The sequence below is a fragment of the Olea europaea genome, chromosome 19, assembly GCF_002742605.1.
Source record: "Olea europaea var. sylvestris chromosome 19, O_europaea_v1, whole genome shotgun sequence".
NCBI classification, from domain to species: domain Eukaryota; kingdom Viridiplantae; phylum Streptophyta; class Magnoliopsida; order Lamiales; family Oleaceae; genus Olea; species Olea europaea.
Genome location: NC_036255.1, coordinates 5,985,635 through 6,010,927, shown reverse-complemented (window position 1 = coordinate 6,010,927; position 25,293 = coordinate 5,985,635). Strand labels below are relative to the sequence as shown.

General features: G+C 35.0%; 1 protein-coding gene across 2 annotated transcripts; it reads right to left on the bottom strand.

Moving 5' to 3' along the window:
* Window positions 1-1,294: 1,294 nt before the first annotated feature.
* On the bottom strand, window positions 1,295-20,879 carry LOC111368604 (CHD3-type chromatin-remodeling factor PICKLE-like). 2 transcript variants are annotated; one of them, XM_022989949.1, is made up of 31 exons: window positions 20,735-20,879; window positions 20,386-20,535; window positions 17,868-18,005; window positions 17,625-17,779; window positions 17,119-17,280; window positions 15,978-16,225; window positions 15,810-15,905; window positions 15,540-15,676; window positions 15,253-15,465; window positions 15,060-15,167; window positions 13,798-13,848; window positions 13,561-13,660; window positions 11,761-11,903; window positions 11,558-11,655; window positions 11,193-11,331; window positions 10,944-11,113; window positions 10,544-10,610; window positions 10,338-10,460; window positions 9,876-9,985; window positions 9,722-9,803; window positions 8,098-8,295; window positions 6,662-6,812; window positions 6,459-6,564; window positions 6,219-6,293; window positions 5,165-5,226; window positions 4,977-5,053; window positions 3,924-4,051; window positions 2,980-3,457; window positions 2,526-2,652; window positions 2,131-2,204; window positions 1,295-1,990 (listed from the first exon to the last, which is right to left on the bottom strand). In XM_022989949.1, the coding sequence occupies exons 2-31, from the start codon at window positions 20,530-20,532 to the stop codon at window positions 1,547-1,549; spliced, it is 4,407 nt and encodes a 1,468-aa protein (XP_022845717.1). In that variant the 5' UTR covers window positions 20,533-20,535; window positions 20,735-20,879; the 3' UTR covers window positions 1,295-1,546. The 2 variants fall into 2 exon arrangements, with proteins under 2 accessions (XP_022845717.1, XP_022845719.1); XM_022989951.1 differs by lacking the exon at window positions 20,735-20,879 and adding an exon at window positions 20,648-20,662.
* Window positions 20,880-25,293: the final 4,414 nt, after the last annotated feature.

Genomic DNA, 25,293 nt, shown 5'->3' with positions numbered 1-25,293 from the left:
ACCACGGGCTTTGATGTCGGTGACTTGCAAGAAATTCATTAATAGTCACTGAACTTCAGTCTAATTCAATTTCATCACGAAACTCTTCGTTTTATTTTGTTCCTAAGTCCTAACGAGTTCATTCCAAATGTGCTCTTGGTTTAGCTCTCATCATCACATAAAAAATAGAAAAATTAAAATTTTAGCACTCTAAAATTATGTGAAGTATCAAAATTTTAGTAGTAACAAATCTGAACACGTTCCTAACATACCTAGCGCTCCTAGTTTTTGGCTTTTTCATTTTCTAGTCAGGACTTTTAAGAATTAAAGTCATTGGTCGCCCTTTTCATAACCTTTTAAACTTGTCATTTTCCAAAAATAAAACAATTACGAATAAAAATGAGAAAAAGATCACCATCATCTAGAGCTGGACATTGTACGGTTCTATTCAATTCTAAAGAGAATCAAATCGAACCTGAATTTTCGAAAATTTAGTAAGTGAAACCGTCTAGTTCAAATTTGATTATGGAATTGTTCAACTTCAGTTCCTTTATTTTCAGTTTGATTCCATTCGATTTTCAGATTTTATACAATAATTTTTTTTTAAATTTTTACAACGACGCTACATTAATTCAATTAATAATATATACAATCTTACTTCTTACAAAATAACATACTCAAATTTTAAGTATCTTTTGCGTCTATCTTTATTGATTTTTTCATAAATTTAATTTTTAAAATCACAAAAAGAGGTAGAAGCAAACTTATAATAATGAAGAGTGGCATAACCAAGCTTCAAATTCGATTTCTCCATTACTTTAAAAACAACACTACGATGAAATAATAAATTTGAGTAAAACTCAAGTAAATTTAATTAAGTTGAACTTCAACTAAAAATTAGAAATAGTAAAAATCATATTTTGAGTTTGAATTAAATTAAATAATTAGCAAAGTTATTTTGAAAAAAAAAAAATAATTTGACTCATTTAAGATAAGATAAAATAAATTATTAAAAAAAATTTATAGAAATTTAGTTTTCCAATTCTTGGTATAGAATTGAGAACCGAATCAAATCCATCGATTCTCGATTCGATTCAAGTTAGGGTTCAAAAATTTTGTCCAACCCTACCATCATCCAAGTTGACAATACATTGCATAATTTTAAGATATGATCATTCCGCGTATCTAAATTAAAAGATAATTTCAAATATTCATCTTTTCCTTCTCATCTTCAAGCAAGCATCATAGTTTCAAAAACATGTCCAAACTTTGACAAGGACAAGACAATTAGACAAATGATTTAGGGTCAGAATCGAACCGAAGAAACTGGGAAACAAAACAATTAATAACATTTTTTTCGGGGGGAAAAAGAGCCAGTTTTTAATTTAACAATGCAATTCACACACTAAATAACCAGGAATCTGCCAAGTCATCTACACTCTTCTATAATCTCTAAGTTGCAGTAATTATTAATTACTATATTGTTCTATTACCCTTCATTCTCCATGCTTAGGATGTATCTCAGCAATTCTGTATATGATTGAATCATCCAAAACAATTTGACTTTCTATGTGCTTCCATCGATCCCAACATTGATCTTAAGATTACAATTATCGTCGTCCTTTGCCTCCATTTCTACATCTGCAATTCCACTTGATAAATCCAAAGGACATTCAATCTCAGCCGTAGATGGTTCTGCATTATGAACATCACAAGCCAATTCTGTCAGATTACCCTGTGTTGGAAGGTCTATATCCATAGCTGATAACTTCATCCCAGTATCTGCCGCGACTCCATGAACAAAATCATCTGCTCGGGGAATACACGAGGAACTTGGTTTTTCAACATTCGCCTTCTCATCTCCTCTGGATGCTGGTGAAAGTATATGGTTTATCTCTTGATTAAACGCTTCCAGTGGAGCAAGATTTCTTCTCAAATTCAAGCTAGCCGGATTGTTAGCTATATGAGCTGCAACTGAATCTTGGGCATTTTCTGTAAGTAATTTGCACATCTGCAAGCAAATGAAAAGCACAACAGTATCTAAACACATCAGTGGGTAGCATATGGTGATTTTGTTGGATAAATTTTTTTAAGAAACATGCGAATATGATGCATACACCCATCAATAAGATTAGAATATATAAATTTTACCTCATTGTAGAGCCGAACCATACCCAAGCGGTCTGATTTGCTGTCACAAGTAACATTCGACACTTCCTCAGGAACTGCATTAGGAAAAAATAATTACACATCATAGCCTGTACTGTCTAATTGCAAATCAGAAATTTGCATAACCCGCCTGAGCAGTGAGCCCTATATACATAAGAAGTCATGAGAACGAGCCACCATGTGTCATATAACCATATACAATGTCAAAGATAATTTATTCTTTAAAATTCACCATGACCCCATTCTTCCTCAGTACACCATGCAAACACAAAATTAGGAATAAATTCATCATGTCCTTTCCCAAGTAATACCAATCGATCTTCGCTGAATTACTGATATTCTAGGGACAAACTTAAAGAATATATGGCTACACTTACAAATAATTTCAGCTCGAGGCAAATGGTCAATCATTTGGTCATCTGATTCCACAAAACCAGGATTTGTTGCATGTGTAACATTGCGTCCAGTCTCATCATTTGGCATCTCGTTTGGTATTCCATCACCCTGAAGAGTATATTCATTTAGATAACAGAATAAGTAATAATGATTTGTCACTTCAAAATGATTAAAATCATAATTAATTAGATACAGCTAAAATTTCAACAAACTTCTGCCTAACTAATCAACATTTCAAGCACTGAGATGTACATAGAAAGCGACTTAATTACTAAGTGAAAAACCTTTGTCGCACCCTTTGTATTAGAGGTTATAGAGAGAGCTAATCTCATGTACTGTTATCTGCCGATGATGGGAAAAAAAAATCACTTCTGAGTAAATTTTAAACAACAGGCAAGTTTTTCATCTATCCTATTAACTAGTGAAAGAACTTACAAAATATTCTTTCTGGTATTCTGCATTAAGTACTTTCTCCAAAAGCAGCACCCTTTTCTTAATAAACTCAACCTGTCTTCTCTGCATCTCTCTGAAACTGTAAAGTACAGAATGATCTTGGACGGATTGTGATTGGGTTGCAGAATTAGTTATTCCCTGTGCAACATCTGGCCCCCGGTCGTTCTCAACATTGGTTCCTTTCACCTGATTTCCAGATGTTCCAGTTTCAGCCTTGTTCATACCATTTTGAGCTTGAAAGATATCTGGAGAAGGATCTTGTGCTTGAGAAACTCCTGACTGCGTTTGAGGAGTCACTGAAGAAGATTGCATTTGTGGAGCTCCTGAGGCATAAATTTGGGATTGAAGATCCCCAGGGGCAGGTAAGTTTATGAAGGGAAGATTCAGTACTTGACAAATCACTTCCTGGATTCTCAATTCCTTGTCATCGACAATTGCTTGCCATCTTCCATAACCATGTCTTGATGTCCAACAAAATAAAAGTAATATTATAATTATGCAAATAGAACCTGAGAAAATTTATAGAGTGACTTGTTCGATCAAATTTCATTTCAACTACCTGGTTTGAAGGTCAACACATAAATATTATCAGAAGGACGATCGAAATAAATCCTTGGTAAATAGGTAATATTAAGTATTCATCATTATTTTTATTCAATAGGACCTAACAATCGATGTAGTAACAAATTGTATCTCTAGGGTACTTTTTCTTACTCTGGACAATTTCAATTCTTCAAATCCTTTTTTTAATGTCTATTAATATGTAAACATCATTTCTTGAACTCCTTTTGTAAACATTACTGGATTATCTATCTATAATATTTTGTCATAAACATTAATCTTGTCATTATGAAAATTTAGTAGCCAGAACTGCGCTATGAAAACAGGCAAAATTTTAATTTAACTGGAAGGGGGAAAAAACATACTTCAATACTGCTCTAAGTAGAATCTGGTCATGCTCCTCCTTCCAAAGTTTTCCAATTTTTATTCCAGGGAAACGAGATACAAGGTCATCTGCAAAAAGGGCCGAACCTCCCTCTTGTGAAGACTTCACCTGTCAACATGCCAAGCTGGTATTTCAAAATTGAACATAACATCATCGAAATGAAACAAATTAAGATGAGATGTTAATACTAAGTTACACATTATTCTCTCTATTACAAAACATTAAAAAACATCAACTCTCTTGACTGCCAAGATATCGATAAAACTTTGCATAAACAGGAACATGTATATACACTTCCAAATACAGCACTTTTTCATATAGTAAACTAATGGTTCCGATGTTTAAAAGTTGCAGATTAATAGCAGGAGTAATTATCATGCAAGGGCGTAGAATCCTTCGAAATTTTATTCTAGAAGAAAGTATAGCAGGACATCTGGACAAGCCACATTCAGACATAATGGAGATAGGAATGGAGAACATATTTATGAACATAATATGAAAATACAAATTCCTTGATAGTTTTGCATCTTAAAATGGTGGTGATACAGATTTTGTAAATGGTTTTGCTTCAACACTTCATTAACTTCTTTTCCTTTCCCAGAAGCCATATTGATGCACGGTTTTTAGAATCTTTTCCCATTGCATCCAGAGAAGTACAAATTTCAGCCAGTCTCATGTTTAAACATAAAGTCTAGCTACAAATGATGATGATGACACTGAAAAGATTGTTATTTGAAGAATAAAATAGGCAAGGCATGCCTCCAACCTAGTAGCATGCATTAACAACAAAAAAGATGCATCAATTTCACCTTCAGAGATAGCAAGACAAAAGAAATCAGGAGATTCCAGAATAATGACAAAGCACCAAACCTAGGAAACTTCATTAGCATAACAAAACAAAAGATTGTGATTTACCGTAGAGACTTAATAAGTAACCATGATTCCAGAGACATCACAAAGCACAAAACCTTCAAAATTCTATTGCAATAATGAAACATATAATTGTGATTTACTCTTAAGACATAGAGCTTACTTTGTCCCTGATAAGCATTAAGATTGCTATCCTAACAAGTACATCCTGTATTCTCAGTCCCTCTTTGGGAACACCATCTGCCACCAGAGAAACTATTCAAATATTAACCTTGCTTTGACCAAGAAGATACATAAAAAATCAGAATACAAATTAACAGGGTAAATTTGAGAATTAGAAGTAATAATAACCTGAGAATGTTGGTGAGTCAGTTATGTCTTCAGCTATGTGTGACAAGAAAAGCCTCCCATAACTAAAAAAATAATTTTATTGTTCAGCACAAAGTACTGTTTAACTGTTGATGTAAACCGTATGTATTTTCAGCTACACACAAGAAACAATTGGCAGGGATAATTCAAGAATTTTAGTAAGAACAAAAAGTTGATGTTAGACATGCTTGTCTCTTCAAATCTGCTCTACAAGGTCACTAATCCAAACGAGCTCAAGTATACAGATGTAGGATGTGCATTATGCTGAAGACCCAATTTCAAGGTTTAAGAAGATATGCATGGATCATTTAAGGACTTCCTTTGGCATGCTATCACATGACAAGTCCAGAAACAGTGTAGATTAGATTCTTTTTTATTTATATTAGATTCAAGATGAAAATAGAAGATGGAACTTGCTGCAAAATAAGAAAAAAATAATGCAAAATTAGTTTACCTATATTTTTTGGTTGACCATGAAATCAATTTAATGTGCTAGCCAATCTCAAAACAGAACAAAAGGCTCCTCAATTGCTTTACAATTTCTCTGTCTACTCTTTCAGATCTCAGGAGAGGTCTGCTATTAGTAGATAGTGTATAAAAAGAATTAACAAAAAGAAGAATATACCAACTAGACTAACAGAGTGTATATTTTAAGAAGCCATTAGCCACATCAAGTTTGTTGGATAACGGATCTAGAGTAATCAGACACCCAATTTTGGTTGTGCACATAAATACTTGTACGCGAACGAGCATATAGAATAACACAGCATATCAGAGATGTATGATGTATTGGACCCTTCACTTAATAAAGAACAAACAAATGCAGTAGCTAGCTGCTGCTAAAGCATGTGAGCTATGTCAAAAAAATAATATGAGCCCACGATGCCTATGCCAGTTTAAATACTCTAACAGAGACATTATGATGCAGCACGGTATATCATCCTCTTCTTATATACTGTGCTGCATCAAATTCCCCTGCCAATTGTTTGGCATAGAAGTGGAACGTAGCGTGGTATAGAGGAATAAGACCACATACTCTCTGATCTCTTCGTGACTCTTCTGCTTTAGACGCGGTACGAACTCTGCCCAGTCATATTCCCCAACCCCAAACCTGTAAAACAATTGAGTTCTTTTAGATTTATTAACATAGTACGTACGTCCGTGCATATATGATAGGGGTGTGTGTGTGTGTTAGAGAGAGGGAGGGGAACAGATAAGGATAAATGAAACAGAGAAGATAGACACATAATGTAAAGAAAATAACAAGAAATGCAACCTCATCATATTTTGGACAAATGTAGCCCTTTGATTTTGATTAAACCCAAGTACTCTGAAGGATTTCCCTTCACCTTCCATCAAAGGAAGTGGTTCACAAGTGTCCGCTGATAAAAAAAATAAGAAAATGAGACAATAGTTAGATGTCACTATGAAATTAAGCTAATTAATCCACAAAATATCTAACAGTCTGTTGCACCATACCACGGAATCTCTTTCTGTAAGGTTTTCTCACAGCTGCAGTTCCAATTGAAGCTGTCTCGCCATCAGTCAACTCAGCTTCATAGTTATCATCTTCCGCATCAGAACTTGCATCTTCCATACCAGCAAGGTCATCTTCTTCAACAGATACCATCTGTATATAGCATGTACATTGATATGAAATAAATAGATGAACAGTGGAGAGAGCAAATGCCCATGACAGAACACCTAATCTGGAAATTTATGTTGGGTTCTGTTTTCAAGTATTTCTCATTTTTCACAACGCACCAAAGTTCTCATGGAACACAGAAAATATAACTATTGCACCGAGAAACTCAATACTTGGAATAATAATCAGGATCGAGGAAAAGTGACACTGGAACTTGATAAGTTGCTCAAGTGCACCAAAAGAAGAATTTAATCAACCCATCAAGTTCAATTTCCACGAATAAAAGCCTTCTTTAAAGACTACAGCAAAACATGCAAGCTTGCTCACAAAGAGGGTAGGATGGAATTTTCATTCTGAGCAGAAAATTTCAAGGTAGCTAGAGAAAAAATTGGTCTGGCATGTGTCCAAGTGGGGTTGAAAGAATTCCCAAAATGAAGCCTTTCTTTTCCTTGAGATCAATTCTGATTTAATCTTTGAAGTAAGCATTTTGTGTACTGACCAGAACCTTGGTCTACAGTTTAGTTTGATCAAGTAGCGTTATTCAGTCTTCGTATGGAGCCGAAAGTCCTCCCTTGTAAAGTATATTTCACAAGATCAAAGAATCAAAGTATCCCCTGTCTTTCTCAACTCCATAATTGAGGAACTATAACCCTACGCAAAGATCTACAATCTCTTTCGTTAACCGCAATCCTTTTTTGTCAGGAACTGAGAGCTCTTCATCCACACCAGGTAAATTTCCTATCTTCTTCCTCACCCTTGATCCTCTTCTCCTTCGCCACAGGTCATTTTTAAATTGATAATTATTTTCCTACAAACCTCTTGTGGCTTAAAAGCTAGCAATCGTAGTACTAACAGTTCAGAATCTAAAGAAATATTTAATCCTAATTTTTCCAGTCTATAAAAATCTATGAGCTCTAGTTAAGTCCTCAAGATTGGTGGAGTCTTCAAATGACCATATACCACGCAGATCCTCAACTTACTACTGTTTATAATTTAATCTTAACAAGAAATTCAAATTGGCAGCCTTTCTGAATTTGTGAAGTCACCTTTCACTCCAAAAGCTCTATATGATCAATTTGAAGGGGTAAAAGACAATACATGAACCAGAGATTTCTATTTAAGAATAATATTATCCCTGTAATTATGACAATAATAAAGCTCTCCAAGAAAAGGCATATTAGAAAAGAAGCTCCTTCAACCTTCAAATTAAATGTCCCATCAAGATAAGGAATTCAAGTAACCAATAATAAAGATCTCAAGGAAAAAATACCTGTTTACGGCTTCTCTTTCCCTTGCCCATAGCATTAAATTCCTCAACTTTCTGCACTTCATATTTGTCTCGTAACAATTCCTCCCAGTAGCTTGCTCTCTCAGAACTGTTTGTTGAGACTTTACTTTCCGTTGGTGCAATGGATGCTTCCTCTTCTGCTGCCACTTCAGCTTCATCGACATACTCAAAATTTGCTACCTGAGAAATTCACTTCAGCTGAGCTTCTTTCCAGAAAAATTAGGATCCCATATCAAACACAAACGCAAAACAACTTAAAATAATTAAAAGATCCATGGGTCAATAATGAAAATGGACTTGGTGTAGGCACAGCTCACTGCAGCCATATCACATAATACCCTATCAACATTTGGCTAGGTATGCGTCATAGATTTGAGAGCTTAAGAAATTACAGGAACAAAACCCACTCATATTAAAGAGTGTCCCTTGTCTAAAGAATGTCCTTCATTGCATTTATTTGGTTTTTTATTCTTTAAATGGAAATTGATACCTTACAGTCAAGCATTTATGGGGTGTTAAAAAATCCAAATGGATGTAATGAAGAACTGACTGCATTTCTGTAGATGGGATTCATAATGGTCGGCTACTACTAGTGTGACAGACAGAAGTTGATTGTATATTGATTAGACTATATCAGGACAAGATCCAGAAAGTGGCATAACTAGGCCACCTTGACCATTACATACAAGAACCAAAGGTCAAAACAGTGGCTAGAAGGCAATGACCTACAGTTGTTAGGGCGCTCACAGGATTGTTTTAATGAAAAAAGAATCATTAGTGAAAAAAAATTGGTATGTAATCAGAGGACAAGATGTCCCAAAATTACAGAATTTAAGAATAAAACACTATATCTAATCTTCAGTTGTTAAAGTAGAATAATAAGCATAATGCAGGGGCTAGTTAGAAGGTGATGTCAGTGATGAGAGTAAGATCTTAGATAATGGAAATATTTCTTCATTTATGCCAATCGATCCATATAATCTATGATTATTTGCTCATATTTCTAATTTTCTGCTATAAATGTTTTTATATAATTTAATAAAAAATCAAACATATCTGAACCACGTAGTTTAATTTCAAGTAATTTAAACTCTAAGAAAATACAACTAATTTTTAACTCTTAACCATATACAACTAATTTTTTATTTTTTTGCATGCAAGTACGTGTGTATTGAGATTTGAATATGAGCATGAAATCTAGTCCTTAGATGCAATTATTAAATGAAGGAAATTTTTTTCTCAATGGGAAGTATACTGAAATATCATATATTGTATCCATTATTTTTTATCTGATATCCTCCGGTTATTTCTGAAATTGGCCATAGAACTCTTAGAGGAGATCTTGAAATGCCATCTGTATAACAGGATACCTAAAGAAAAATTTAGCACGATTACGAAATCTAGAATCAAACCATAACCAGTTATCTAGTCGGTAAAGTGAATGGGAAACGAAAATGGAAGATGAATTTTCACGTACATATACAAGGACAAGAAAAGAAAGACAACTACTTTATTTGGTTAGTAAATTAACTCCCATCAATAAGAAAATAAAACGCAGAGAACTTCAGCTCTCTAAATTACGCATGATGACTAGAAAATTATAAACCTTGAAGGCTTTCAAAAATCCATCCTCTTCTTCATCGTCCAATGTAGCCTCCTCATCTCCAACTTGTTCTCGGTCAAGTAATCTAACATGAAAATCTAGTAAAGAAATATTTGAATACAATCAAATTGGATATCAGAGAAGGAAAATAAGTTACCTGTCAATTGCAGTATCATCATAGTGAATTTGTCGGGATTTTCCTGACTCATCATTATCATCAGCAAATAACTCCTTCGAACCATACCTTATGATGTCATCCAGTTCTTCCTGCATTAATATCAGAACATTTCAGCAATAAAGTAAACTATTAGTGATCAGGTAATATTTACTTCATGCACAACAGAAAGGGACTTACAAAAATTTTGTTTTGAATCACATCAAAAGACAAAATGGGGTACTCCGCACTAAAAAATCTATGGCTAAAACCCAGAACATTCGCTTATGGACACAAATAATCGATGTGATTCCTTTAGAGAGAACAAGATATTGCCAGACATGACGAGTAAAGCAATTAGGCACAGATTATTAGAAGTCAGGATTAAGAGATAATTGTTCCAAAGAAATGTTTTCTTCTACCATAATTTTCCATGGATAGAAGAATAAAAAAACATATATATACCTGATTAATGTTTTGTGCCTTGAGCCTCCCAACAACGAGGTGTTCCAAAACCATTTTCTTCTTGGTCATCTGCATCATCCTTTCTTCAATGGTTCCTCGTGTTACAAGTCTGAAAATCATTACCTGCATGAAAAAAGGAATAAGACCACACTAACCAAGCATCCAACTCGAAGAGTCTTCTCTCCAATTATTGAGGGGCGTTTAACCTTATTCGTCTGCCCAAGTCGATGAGCTCTGGCCATAGCCTGTAAATCAGCGTGGGGATTCCAATCACTGCAGAAAAAATGGTAATTGGACAGATAAGATGACAAACAACACACATACCCACGCAGGCATCAGAGAATATTAATCGACAAATTAACTTAATTGAGGCGTGCGTTGAACATTATTCAAAAGCACTATTTTGGTTGTCACAATTGACGATTCCACAACTGTTTTTAAGAGTTTGCAAATATTTTCACACAGATATTCTGCTTGGAAAAATCCTAAGGAAAAACTCAGAAATTTCTGCATTTGTACCCTTTTTTTCTCAAGAATGAAAAAAGAACTCACGAATTACTGATAAGAAAACAAGAAGGCCTAAATCCTAAATTATACATTTTTTACCTGTCATATATAATTACGGTGTCAGCAGTGGCAAGGTTTATTCCTAAACCCCCAGCTCTAGTTGACAGCAGAAAACAGAATCTGGATGAATTCTTTGCATTAAACCTATCTATTCGAATTTGTCTTTCTGATCCACCAACTTTTCCATCAATCCTCTCATATTGCCATTTCTGACAAATATAACAAACAGAACATCAGCTAAAATTTTTTGATATCCTTTACTCATAAAGCAAATACATTAGTCTGTACCTTATGGTTACAGTAGTCTTCTAATAAGTCCAACATATGCTGAAATTGTGAATATATCAGAACTCTATGGCCTTGCTCTTTAAGTTTGACCATCATCTTATCTAAGAGTTGCAATTTTCCCGAGGAGTCCAACAGTTGTCTGTCAAGCAAATGATCAAGAATACTTGGATTATTATAGTGACACAGAAGGCAAAAATGCCCATATTAATATCAGCTTTATCAGAATAAAACTCAAGGTTCTACACATTACTTTACCAATCATCCTAGTAATTACCAGAAAAGTTCATAGTTTAAATAGACATCTTACAACTTTTAGTTCATGGATATGAAAGAACAGAAGTTCGAAGTCAAATGCATAACATTACTTGTTAAACTCATTTGCATCTTCGGGCTCTACACCTTCCAGCATAAAGGGGTGACAACAGAGCTTGCGCAATTCCATGACCACATTTATGAGAGAAATCTAGGAATCAAGAAAATAGACCATGTTACATGTTTCTACATGGTAAGGTGACACAGTTGTATAATTACATAAAAGGAAATTACATGCCAATTATTGGTGACTCACCTGGGCACCACCTTTGCGAGTCAGTATCTGATAGTTTCGAGTCAAAATTGCTTTGTAATATTCTTTCTGTTTGCTACTTAATTCAACACGCAGGATAAGTTCCTTCTTAGGAGGTAGTTCTTTCATGACGTCCTTCTTCAATCCTGCAATTCAAAGGGAAAAATTCAGTCTGCAACCATACTCTTTATGCACATTCAAAGTAACTAATATAGAAGAATAATGTTGAACCACTTGATCTAAAAACTTAAACTGTTAGAGGGCCATATAAGTATAATTTAAATCTTGCCTTCAGCCTATAAGAGTTTTCAAAATGGCAAAATCGATAATGAAGCGTTTTTTCTTTGTGTCTCAACGAGTAAGCCTCACCATGAACCAAAAAAGAAAGTCAAAAAACATATATAAAAATAAGCATGTAATAAACCATAAACAAACTTTAAAGTTTCCAAAATAATAGAACAAGTTAAAGGTATTAATGCAAATAAACACAATAAATCAATAAAGTCGAAACTCGCAACTCAAATGAAATACAAAAATAAATCAATGTCGCTGGTGTGATGTCGCCATCGCAAGTGTGCTGCGCCGTCGCGGGTTCTAAATACACGTACTGTTTTGTGTTTTGGTTAGTGATTGGACTTATAATTTAATTTTATTTACGGTTGATTACTAAACAATCAAAGAAATAAGATATGCTTTAATATTCGGTTGAATTCCAAAGTTCAAAAACTTATTTATAGCTAATTAATCAATTATTAAAGAAATTGGTGGATTTCCATAGCTGCACAATGAAACTTGTTAGGTTTAAATGAAAAGTGGGGCCCAGGTGATTAAAGAGCTGCGCACGCCTCTGATTGTTTGAGGCATGCGCATTGAGGCTTATGCCTTAATGAATACATGCTTAAGCCACATTAAACGCAATAAATGTTCGCACGCCCAAGCGATTTTCGAGTGCCTCAAATTGAGTCTAGTCTCAATTTAGCCTTTTTAAGCCGTGAAAAATAGCATAAGCTTAGGATGTCTAACTTAAGCTTAGATGTCTACAGTTCATCAAGAGTCTCAGTAGACAAGGACAATCTAACAGTAGATCCAGCTCCAGCAGCTAATATATTCAAGGTAGAAGTAGGCAATATAACAGTCCCATTTGCAATTGTCTAAGAGCAACTAGCTTCGTGGCTGCAACCTAACCTACGGAATAAATCATACTAGAGAGATTGCATAGAGCAGTAAGCTGAAGAAAGGCAGGATGTTTTGGAATGAGAGAAATGAATTAATTGCTAGTGCAGATGGGGCATATGCATAGGAAATGTGGGGACATAGATCAAGGAGCGAAGAGCATCGACAGAAGAGAATTAACTGCAAGCGGACAGGATCTTGGGCAGGGAGATGAGGTCAATGAGTAGGTAGGCTTGATAGACTGTGAGTTACAATCAGGATGAGAAATTAAATGATCATTACACTCTTCCAGCACAAAAGCTGTGCTTTTAAAGGTTTTAGCTTGATTATCATATCCGGACTGGAATTCAAATAGAGCAGAACTTGAATGGAGTGTGATCAACCACAAAATTTACAAATGCTATGATGCATAAATTAGCCTTCTTTCAATTTCCAATCATAAAACTTTGGTGTGAAATGGCTCTCTACCTAATTAAAATATTATTCTCTTAAAGTACAGCATAGTGTAAATGCTGCATGACTCATGCTCACCAACTAAAGTGATAACTAAAATCCAAATTTCAAAGGATAAAATGTCACCACTCAAAAAATTTGAACTGCCCAGTCTAAAGCACGATTTCAAATTCATACTTCTAAGGAGATGAGGCGCCAACATTTTATGAAGTCTGGATATCTGCTCCTCTTGATTGATATCCTTGAACTCCTCCTGGAATTCCTCTAAACTAGAAAACTGCAGAGGATATATAAAAAAAAACTAAGGACCGTCATCACCTGAATATATTGCCAAAATTGGCAGCCAGCTCATACTTGTTTTATTTCAAAGACATTTTACATATAGTAGCATATGAACGGTTGCAAAGGACTGACCTTTCCAGCATCAAGGAAATGCATAAGCATGAAAAGTTCATCCAGATTGTTCTGGAATGAATAAAAAAGTAGTCGTTCATCAGTACAGAACAAAACTGAAGGTAACAAATTAGTATATGTAGTCGGCTGCGTGCACTAAAAGGAACTTCCATGAAAGGTTATACCAAAATAACATGGATGGGAAAGTCCTCTAGGAGAGAAATAAAACTAACATCATCATTGATCATCAACTTTTGCTAGCTATATGATACTTGCAAACAATGTGCTACAGTAGTAAAGTTGGACAGGTAATGAAAAGAGCAGTGCATCAAGGATTTAACTCATCGTAATGAAAAAAAGGGATCTGAATAAGTTTGTTACTGAAAAGAAACATTGAAGGAAGCTTTACAGTCGACTTGTCACTTGTATCAGACAATTGCTGATTCTACCGAATTAAGAAGAATAAGTACAAATAATCAAACCACTTTGTCTTGTTGATTTGAGCTCTGTTGGAGGTTTTAATTAACAAGCTTCCAGTAATGAAATTCAATTTCATGAACAAGGAATACTATAGGTAGCGAGAAAGACTGCCTAACTCTCATGTACTTAACTTCTATCACAATGTTGTACCCCATTAAGATTGATGAATACCATTCTAAGTAGCTAAGAGCATCTCCAAGAGACTCTATTTTTATAGAGCATATTTATAAATTAGATAGCAATTATAAATTTAGAGAGTAAAAAAATATAAATACTCCAATAGCCCTTTATGTTTTAACACTTAATTTTACTACTCCCAATATATATTTATTATTTTTCCCTATCTTTTATTTTCACCAACTTCCCTCCACATTATTATATTATTTCCCTCCATTTTCTTTGTATATTCGGGTTAATAAATGGAGCATTAAAAATTGAAATATCTTGAATATATTTAATTATAGAAAACCCACTCTCTATTTTAAAATGTTAATTTAAAGAGTTCCTTGGAGCATAATTTTAAAGGTTCACTATTTAAAACATTTCACTTCTAAATAGGCTCTTGAAGATGCTCTAAGTTGGTATATAAGAACTTTTGCGGTTCAAAAGGGTACCCAGCCTTATGAACTTTAGGCTAGAACTTTAGATCAAACCACTTCAAAACCCTTTACATCTAGAAAACCGAAATATTTATTAATCCTGAATCAATAGTGCCTCTGTTTAAGTCTTAACGACATTCCAATTAATTGCAATGTAAATGGAAAACAATAGAAAACTGAGGCCTTGCACAGATTTCAACAAACCTGAAGTGGAGTTCCAGTCAAGAGTACACGGTGTCTGGTAGAGTACTGCTTCAACGAAGAAAACAACTTCGAATCCTTGTTCTTAAGACGATGGCCTTCATCAACTATCTATATATAGACGTCAGCATAACTTCACAGGAGGCATACAATGCACATATTAAAAAAAAAAAAACCGAGGGATTTAGATTGTTACCATGCACTCCCACTTGATAGGTTTCAGTGATGCCGAATCCATATTAATCATTTCATATGATGTCAGGAGGACATCAAATTTTATTCTATCTTGTTTGCTGTCATTAACAGCTTGACTGGATTTCTTCTTCTTACTCTTTTTCTGATTTTTAGGATAGTAGAATTCATATTCCCTGATCATACCACGAGCTTGGGCAGAGCCAACATACATCACCTGCAGCATTTAACCCTTGCTGAGTACACTTATGAGCTAATGTTTAAATTATCTTAACCGTCCTACATACTTACAACATTCATTTGAGGAGCCCAAATGGAAAATTCACGTTCCCAGTTCCTCAAAGTTGAAAGTGGAGCAACTACAAGATGAGGAGAGGTAATTTCCTCAAACAGGGATGCCAAAAAGGCAATACTTTGAATTGTTTTGCCTGCAATCACAAACATTTATCTTCAAAGACTAAAATTATATCAAGATACAAAAACTTGGCCTCATAGTGAGACTAAGGGATGGGAGGAAGGAGGAAGAAAGAAAAAGATTGTAGAAGGTACTAGATAGCCTACCAAGTCCCATCTCATCAGCAAGTATAACGTGAGTTTGTTTGGACCAAGCAAAACGTAGGAAGTTCAACCCTTCAAGCTGATACGGATGCAATGAACCTTCATTCAAACCAAATTAAGATCTTTTATACTAACTAAATAAATATCCACATTAATAAAAAGCATGCGTACCTCCAGAAAGAAATTCAGGGCTGCGGTCGTATTGTTGAAACTCTTTCAGTTTCTTCTTTGACTCTGTGGCATCATTGAGGCTGCTCTTCTGCTTTGCATTAGCTATTTTATGAGATCGAGACTGAAGTTTGTTAAATCTTTCAATCTCTTTCTCAAAGGATGCAATGTCTAACTCCAACTCCCAGTAGCATTCATCATATGGAAGCTCCTTCCACTTCACAAGATATTCTTTTTCCTCTTCCACTCCCCTGTCAAGCACCACAATATTAACACTTGCCAGTAGATCAAAATTAATACAAAAACAGTTTAAAAGCAGATTTATGAACCAAGAAGATAAATGATTATCAAGGAGCTGCTAAAATGGAGAAAGAAAATGAAAAATGATACGTTGGTCCAACATAACATGGCACAAATCTCTTTGTGCTAGTCAAAGCATATCACCTATTTTCGCTGTTTTAAAACTAAAATGCATGGGAACAAGGCAAATGAATGATTGTCCTTTGTAAGTGTACGGCTCCATTATAAGCAACGAGACAACTATTATGCCTAAGCAGCTAAAATCAAAAGATATCAAACGAAAAATTCAATTAAATCCATGCCTGTTAATTAGCTACACAGTATTTACCATTAAGAAAAACTCTCCTGCCTGCACATTAGAGTCTACAATTTCCTCAATAACTCTTTTCACATTTAAACTTCCTATTCCTGTCCAATGAACCATCACGCCACAAAATCTCCCAGGAAAAATACTCCGAAGAAAAGATTGATGATATAAGGACACTGGTGGTATTAAAAAAAAAGGGAAGGGATACACATCTCAAAAGCCACCACAAGCATATACCACTGAACATGTTTAAGAAAATAATTTTCCAGTTCAATACTAGAATTTACACCTCTTGGTTAAATGAAGGTCAGCCTAAACCCAAAATAAAAACTTCAGAGAAACAACTAAAGTTCTCAAAATTATTAAACTTCTCAAAATTATTCAGATTCTTGGCAGTGACCAACAACATTACCAACTTAATGATCGTAAATGGAAAAATATATGTTACATCGTCCAAAGTTAAAAATTCCTCGAATACCCTAATTTCAAAATCTACTCAGGAATAAAATATCTGGTCATCAAACAGGTAAGCTATACCTGCAAGCAAGGATTCGATCAACAGTGGTCCACTCCAGGCGTATTGCGACATGTTCGTCCTCAGAATTATTTATGGAGGAAAACTGACGATTAAAGTTGTTAACTTTTGTTTTTAAACGGGGATTTGCCTTGTATGCCTTAACGAATTCCTTCTCCGGCACCCTGCAACATTATTAAGGAAACCAATACTTGTGAGTGAGTTTTAAAGATGTCAAAGACAGAGCTTACAAATTATCAACACCAGAATCAAGAATAAGAGCAACGAACTTTAAACTGACAAGTAAAATGAAACAATCACTCCCTCCATCTCAATATTGTAGCTACATATATACGTTAAAATCAAATTGACTTTGTCTGAAGAAAATGCAATCTATATTAAATTCCAAAAAGTTGGCTGTTCCCAACGAACTAAATAGCAATAGAAGTAAAACTAAAATGCCTTCAAATAAAAAGCGAACCACTTCTTCAGAAAATATATCCAAGAAAAATGATAATTAATATACTACCATGTGCAGTGGAGGTAGGACAATCCCTTCCATTTCACTAGATATTGTTTCACAAAAGCTTGCTTGGAGCCCAATTTGGAAGAATCACCATCCTCTGCAGCTGTTGGACGCCTCTCACAGTCGAGTATCTTTTCAATATCATTAAGAGGGCTAACCTGTGAACATATATTATAAATCAAGATGAGCAAACACATTATCATTGTTTCCATCTAGATATATCCTAGGAGAGTTATAGGAGCATACACATTCAGGGCATCTCCAGTCATTAGGAAAAGGAGCTTTCAGTGGTGGAAGTAAACACTTGGGATGGTAGGCATAAGAACATGTTTCACAGCTCAAAAGATTGTCATCTCTCCCACAGGCTTGACATGAACCGTCCTTCTATTAATAGGATGAAATAAGATTATAAATATCACAGACAATTCATTTCAAAAGATTGGCAAATTCAAAAGAAAAACAAAAGATTTACAGTGTGTTGACGTGCATGCATAGAGAGGTGTGTAAACGAATTTTAACATATATAAATCCAAATTTGTTGAGTAATGATTTCCAGTAACATCATCAAACATTCAGACATGCCTAGAATACAATACAAATATTTGAACCGTTGAGGCTTTTTTCTCATTAGTAAGATAGGAAACATGAAAGCCACTTGCAGAATCTCCACATAAACTCTAAGGTTTTGAAGGTACGAAATAAAGCTTGGAAGAGGACGTTAGCTTTCAATTCCGCCATCAAAACCAAATCTTGTCTGGAGCGAGATAAGCTCCCATGCATGGAGTATAAGTCCCATACGAATTTGAAAAATGTAAAATTCTTAAAGCAGTGTGATAAGAGGGGAAAAAAGGAAAGGCCTTGAAAGGATTTTTATAAGCATATGCACTTGAATTTTTTTATTTTTATTTTAGAAAATAAGTATAAATCTGATCTCCAGATTATGGGTTACCCAACTGCCCATCATTTTCCAGCACAAAGTACTTCAAGCAAGTTTCATAGTCTTTGAGCCACCAATCAATGGGCGAAATTGCCTCTCCATCGTAGCCAGTCTAGAGCATCCACAGGGTTAACACTTGGGAGTGCTTCAGTTAGAAATTTTAAACATAGAAAAAGAGATCACTTTCCTCCATTAAAAAACACTAGCATTAATTCACCCACCACGTGCATCAGTGCCAGCCATCCTCCAAGAGATGACTTAACTGTCAGAAACGGTCTTACGTGTATTAGCTAACAAACATGGAAAACTATCGTTTTTTCTCTAACAGCATAATTGTCTTTGCTCGCAAAACAATTTCCTAAAGCAAGTCATCCAAAAAAATCCAAAGCGGAAAATTTTCCTTTCACAATTACTAGAATATGTGTCCAGCCACAACAATCAGAACCGTCTGCTTTTAAAACACTCATTGACAACTAAGGAGTTACTTGTCAGTGCCGCTACTTCAAGCAAGTTTCATCATCTTTGATCCACCAATCTATGGACGATAGCCTCTCCATCATAGCCAGCCTAGAGTATCCACAGGGTTAACACTTGGAGTGCTTCAGTTAGAAATTTCACTCATATAGAAAAAGAGATCACTTTCCTCCATTAAAAAACACTAGCATTAATTCACCCACCACGTCCATCAGTGCCAGCCTTCCTCCAAGAGATGGCTTAACTGTCAGAAATGGTCTTACGTGTATTAGCTTACAAACATGGAAAAATATCGTTTTTCCTCTGCATCAATTCCTTCCCAGAAGAGGACGCTTTGAACAAAATGGGATTGATGGCATAGAAAGAGCTGCAATTGAATCAAAATAGGTTGTTTGAGGAACTACTCGGGTGCCGCTATGGCTCCATTGAAAGTCTCCCTGGTTTCAAGAGTGAGATCGATGCGCGAAAACTTCCTTCTGGATAGGGCTCCTATGAAAGAATGAAACTCCCTAACCTAAAGGCTAACAGCATAATTGTCTTCGCTTGCAGAACAATTTCTTAAAGTGGGTCATCCAAAAAACGACAATGCGGAAAATTCCCCTTTCACAAATACTAGAAAATATGTCCGGGCACAACAATCAGAACCGTGCTTTGAAAACTCGCATTGACAACTAAGGAGTTACTCGTCAGTGCCGCCGTGGGCATCCAGCAAGTGTTGACTCAATTCACAGTAAACTTTTAATGAGTATTAACTGTTAAAATGGAAAATTATCATTTTTCCTTAAAACAGCAAAAATTGTCTTTTCTAGCTGGACACTTTATTAATGGGATTCATCCAAAAACCCAAAATTGCGGAAAATTTTCCCTTAAAATCAGGGATATCATACTTTGACATTGATTTGAATAAGTGTTATTCAAATTAATGGCCAGCCTGCTACATCATGAACTGTCAACAAAACTGTCAGTGTAGCAAAATTCTAAGCCTCTGTTTGAATCTTATTACATTAAATTTCATTACATTCCATTTTTATCTCTCCTATTTTCAACCATACAATATTCTATAAAATAATATTACACGTAAATCGAAAGCTTCGTTTTCGACGACTCATTTTCAAAAAAAAACTATTCCACTCATTTTCATTTTCAAAAAATGGGGGCAAAATGGGGGCTAAAAATTTACTAGAAATGTTTCAGCCCACGAGCATCAGAATCAAGAAGGAATAACATAGAACGCCTGCTTTCATAAAAACTCGAATGACAACTAATGAGCTAGTTTCACAGAGAGAAAAAAGTAATAAACGTACGAAATTGGTAAAGGCCACTGAGCTGAAAAGGAAAAATATATGCAATTACCCCGTCAGGTCTAACAATCCTCTCAATTTTCTCCTGGGAAGGGCCAGATTTCTTTGGTAAAAAATCAGCATCCTCATCTGATTCATCTATTCTGTAAAAGGTTCTTCGATCCGATCGATCCCGGAGCCTCTCCACTAAACTTGCCATTTTCTGCACACGATATTTAAAAAAAAAATGAAATTCAAGCAAAAAACACCAAAAACGAAACACTATATTGAGTTAAAAGAGAATTGTTGAAAGGAAATGGTTTTGTGCATCAAACTGAATGTCCTCGAGTTGGAAAATCGAATTTCGAAGGATTTCAGTTTTAGGTAAAAATGTTAAGCATTAAGAGAAAGACATGACCCACCTCATTAATTTACGCGAGTTTTCAGTTTTCGAAGGAGTAGGAGCAGAACAGAATACAGAATCGGGAGGAAGCGCAGAACTGAAGAGAAAAATTCTGAGACCACCTGCGCACCGCTACCGATTCGAGAGTTCAAAGTAATAATTTTTTGTTAGCCCTGGTTTAACCGCCGTGAAATTTTAATACATTTTTCTCAATTCTTTCCACCCTTTTTAATAAAATAATATTATAGAAAATTTTTTATAATAAATTTTATTAAATTTCTACCCAAAACGGCTAAAAAAAAAATAATTCGAAGGAGGGTGTTTGAAAAATGAAATAATCAAAGGAGGGTGTTTGAAAATATCTCTAATAGTTTGGTGGCAAGTTTCAACGTTGTTCTCGTCGTGAATTATGAGTATTTTGAGATGTAATGTACGGGAGTTAGGGGATGCTGTGTATTGTTAGTGTTACGGAGACTAATCAATGATTTTATTCCTACTTTCATTTTTGTTATGGAGACAAGGGCTCACGACGCAAGGGCAAATAGGATTTGCAGCTCATTAGGTTCCTCGTAGCTCAAGGGGAGAAGCTGTAGATGTTTTCCTTCCAATATAAAGAGAGAAAGGTGGAAATAAAAGGGTAGATTCTAAATTTAGTATTATTGATGGGTAGTCAAATACGGGCAATAAAATTTGGAGATTTTATTGACTTTTTTGGTAATTCAATTGAGTTAGATCGTATGCACAATTGGAATCTCAACAACGACTCGAATAGAGTTTCTAATTGCCTCCTTTGTTCATGGGGAATTTCAATAAAATATATTCTATCTCAGAAAAATGAGGGTGGCTTCACGACCATTCCTCCATCAATAAACCATTTTCCAAAAAACTCTCCCAAAATGTGATCTTGTAGACACGGGATTAATTGGGCTTAGATTTATTTGGAAAACATGCCAAGATGAGTTGATGTTATTTTAGAAAGACGGCATATATGAGTGGCTTGCTCTACTTAGAGAGCTATGTTTGGGCACGCCTTAATCATGAGGATTTTTCTGATTTGGGTGATCTCCTTGGAGCTACAACCACATTTTAACAACGTTCGAAACAATGGGCTTGAGCATCGAATTTCCAGTATTATCATGAAAGTAATAGATGGGTCTACTCCAAAGCAAATTTGCAATAAAACGTCAATATAAATAAAAATAATTGAGATTGGTCCATCGAGACATCGAGTAAATATCTTCAAGAGTTTGAAGAGCGTTTGAGTGGGCTATCATAATGAAAAAGAAGCATCATAATGAAAAATAAATAAAAGCTCAATGGCACCATGATTGTGTATTACAATGTTCATAAAAATAGTACAAAGTGTAAAGCTAGTGAATGATAGTGAAGACATAAGAAAAACAATAGATTTATTTATTTATTTATTTTTAACATTTAGATGAGATTATCTTTTGGTCGTTTATTTCATTGAGTAATAGTAAATGGCACGGGAATTTTGTATGTTTCGATTTATATTGGATAATTCGTTTTTACAAAAACAATTCTCATACTATATATAATTTTTCAATATGTGTCACAAGTGGATCCTAATTAAATAAAATAGTATTTTTGTACATTTCAGATTTTTTATTTTTTTTTTATAATTTTTAGGAATTTTTCTAAGATTTTATGAATTTATAATAAAGTTCGGTGATATGGTGTCACTTTTGAAAATGAAAAGGTTAAGCTTCGAAATTTAGATATGAGCGACTACGAGGGATACAGTGATAAGTGCATTTTTATGCACTTATATGACTCACAAACATGACTAAATCACAAGTAAAGTGTTTGAATTGTGGCTTAAATTTGTTAGGGAATATTGATGGACATGGTGGAATTCAAGAGAAAAAGAAGCAAAAAGGACCAAAAACGAATCAAAGTGATAGTTCAGGGATCAAAGCGCAAATATCCAAAAGTTGAACCGAAGGAGCAATCAAAAATTTGATCATGCCAAGTACTAATTGGAGGTTAATATTAGTCGATGGAACGAGAAGATGAAAGAGACGAGACCAAAATGGAAAGGAGGAAAGTTCAAAGACTAAAATGATCATCTAAAAAAAAGGCCTCTATGTGACCGCAAGAGATTAACCTATGCGGTTGCGAGCAATGCTACCGAAATTGAAAATCCCAAAATTTTTTAATACCTACGCGGTTGCATAGGCAAAAGTTGGGGACTGAGGCTGCAGTTTCCTGTTTACTCTAATACCCTTTAGGAATTCAATGAAAACGTGATATAAAAGCCTAGACTCATCAAAATTAGGATCAGAACGCATTGGAAGAGAACAAAACACATCTTGGAGAAGAATTTGAGGGAGATTAACGAATGATTTTACGAAGATTATCAAGATTTCACGCGTATCTATAATCCGGTGATATTTTATCTTCAAAAATTCATGTATTCTTTCATGTTCTCCATGTTAGGCTAAATTTTCTTGTACTAGGAGATCGATGAACTATGTAACGTGATCTTTGGATTTTAATATTTGCAATTTGACAATTAAACACGTATTTGATTATTTAAATGGTTTATACGCATTAATTTATTCTATGATTAAGTGCACGTAATTGTGTGATACATAGTAATTTATTTATTGCATTCGAGAGAAGGGAAATAGATTTGACAAGGTATGAATCATCGTAGGGTCTGATAGGGATAGAAATATACATCCATGCTTTGCGTGAATCGTTAATTACTTATAAAACTACATGCATTCTTATGTATATGCATCCATCATAGAGATATAGGCTTGTGATATGCTCGAGAGAGTGTTTTGAATAGATTTAGGAGCATTGGTTCGTCAATAATCCAATCGTGTTGTCAGATTGTGAAATTAGGATTTTTAAGTGATCATTACAAACGAATTTGTGATCCTAGTGCGTTTAATTCTTATTGAATAAAGTCAACTTGCGTTACAATCATCACATTGCATTTAAATTCATTTAGATACATCGTTTTACATTTTCAATTCATTCATGGTTTGCTAAATTAGTGTTTTCATAAGTTAAAACTTCAAATTTGATAAATTCGTTTCCGTTAAGGCTAAAGTAGAAAAAGTTGAACTACTCGATCTCCGTGGGACGATATTCGGAACTTTATATTCCACTTTATTACTTGTGAACGAACCGTACACTTGCGGTGAATTCAATCGAAAGAAATATTTCGTGATCATACAGATTGCATAGTTACTGCACAATGTGGATATGAACAATTGCGAGGCGCACATCAATATCAATAATTATTTATAGTTATGACAAATAGAATTTTGTACTACCATGTTGGCAAAGAATGCCTTCAAGAACACTGTAAAAACTATTATCTTAAGGTTAACATATTATTTTATAAAAATCAAAATGACATTTAGGGCCCTACAGCCGCTTAGATAAACTAGCTACTTGACTTGACTAAAAGAAGTAAATTAATTATCTATATACATATATATATGTATATATAACATCCTTGAGAATGGAAATTGCAAGGTGCTCGTCGACCTCTGGAAAGGGGCATCGATACCCTTCAACCATCAAGGTGTTGACACGCGTTCTTATGTAGGGTGCCAAACACCCTAGTTCTATAGTGTCAATACAATGCTTTCCAAAACTCTCGAAAACTCCTATTTGGTATGTAATATCTCAGAATTTTTAAATGATTTTTAGGAACTGTTACGTGTTCGCACACTTGGGCAACCCACCGGGGCCCACAGCCAGCTCATGTCGAACCAAGTGGCACTCAATCCGAGGTTATTTGCATAGCCGAGGCCCATTTATCCTTGCCTCATGAGGAACTTCTGAAACCCATATGCCGAGGCCCTTTGAAGGTGGACGAGGCCCTGTTTGCCGAAGCTCCTTAGCCAAGGTGACAGCATTCGAAGCACAAAGCAACATCTTCCATAGACACCTCTCCTAAGAGATCTTCTGCACAAAGATCTTACTTGAATAATTAATATGACGTTTGTCATGAGTATAAATGTTAAGTCTTGTCATTAGTAGAGGCGGCTGATCAGCCTATAATTTAACATGTAAACTAATCGGATGAGGCGACGTGTACCCTAAACCAAATGTCACGATCTAACTTGTGACACCATAAATACTCCCCCATGTACCCCATATAAAGGCTAATGCAAGAATCAATACAAGAAATCATACTTTACTCAACTCTCTCTTTCTTATTATCTTACAACACAAATGAGTTCATACATATTTAGACATACATTTACAAACATCGATTGGTAATTATTGTACAATCGGTCTACGATCATCTCGCTGGATTCCGAACGTTCTTGTCCCGCGCCGTTGAGCTACTCCCACGCCCTTGATTCGTCCGTTTTAGACCATCCACGTGTCTTTGCGTGTTGGACTTTCACTTACGTGTGAGCGGGTGGGTCCGATATCTGTTGGCAACATTTATTGGGGTCAACAAATTGGCACCGTCTATGGGAAACCATACCATAACCACGAACAACCTTGTGGTGAAAACTTGTTAAAGAGGAACATTTGGGCATCCCCATTGAAAAAGGATTTGTTCTTGAAAAAGAACAAGAG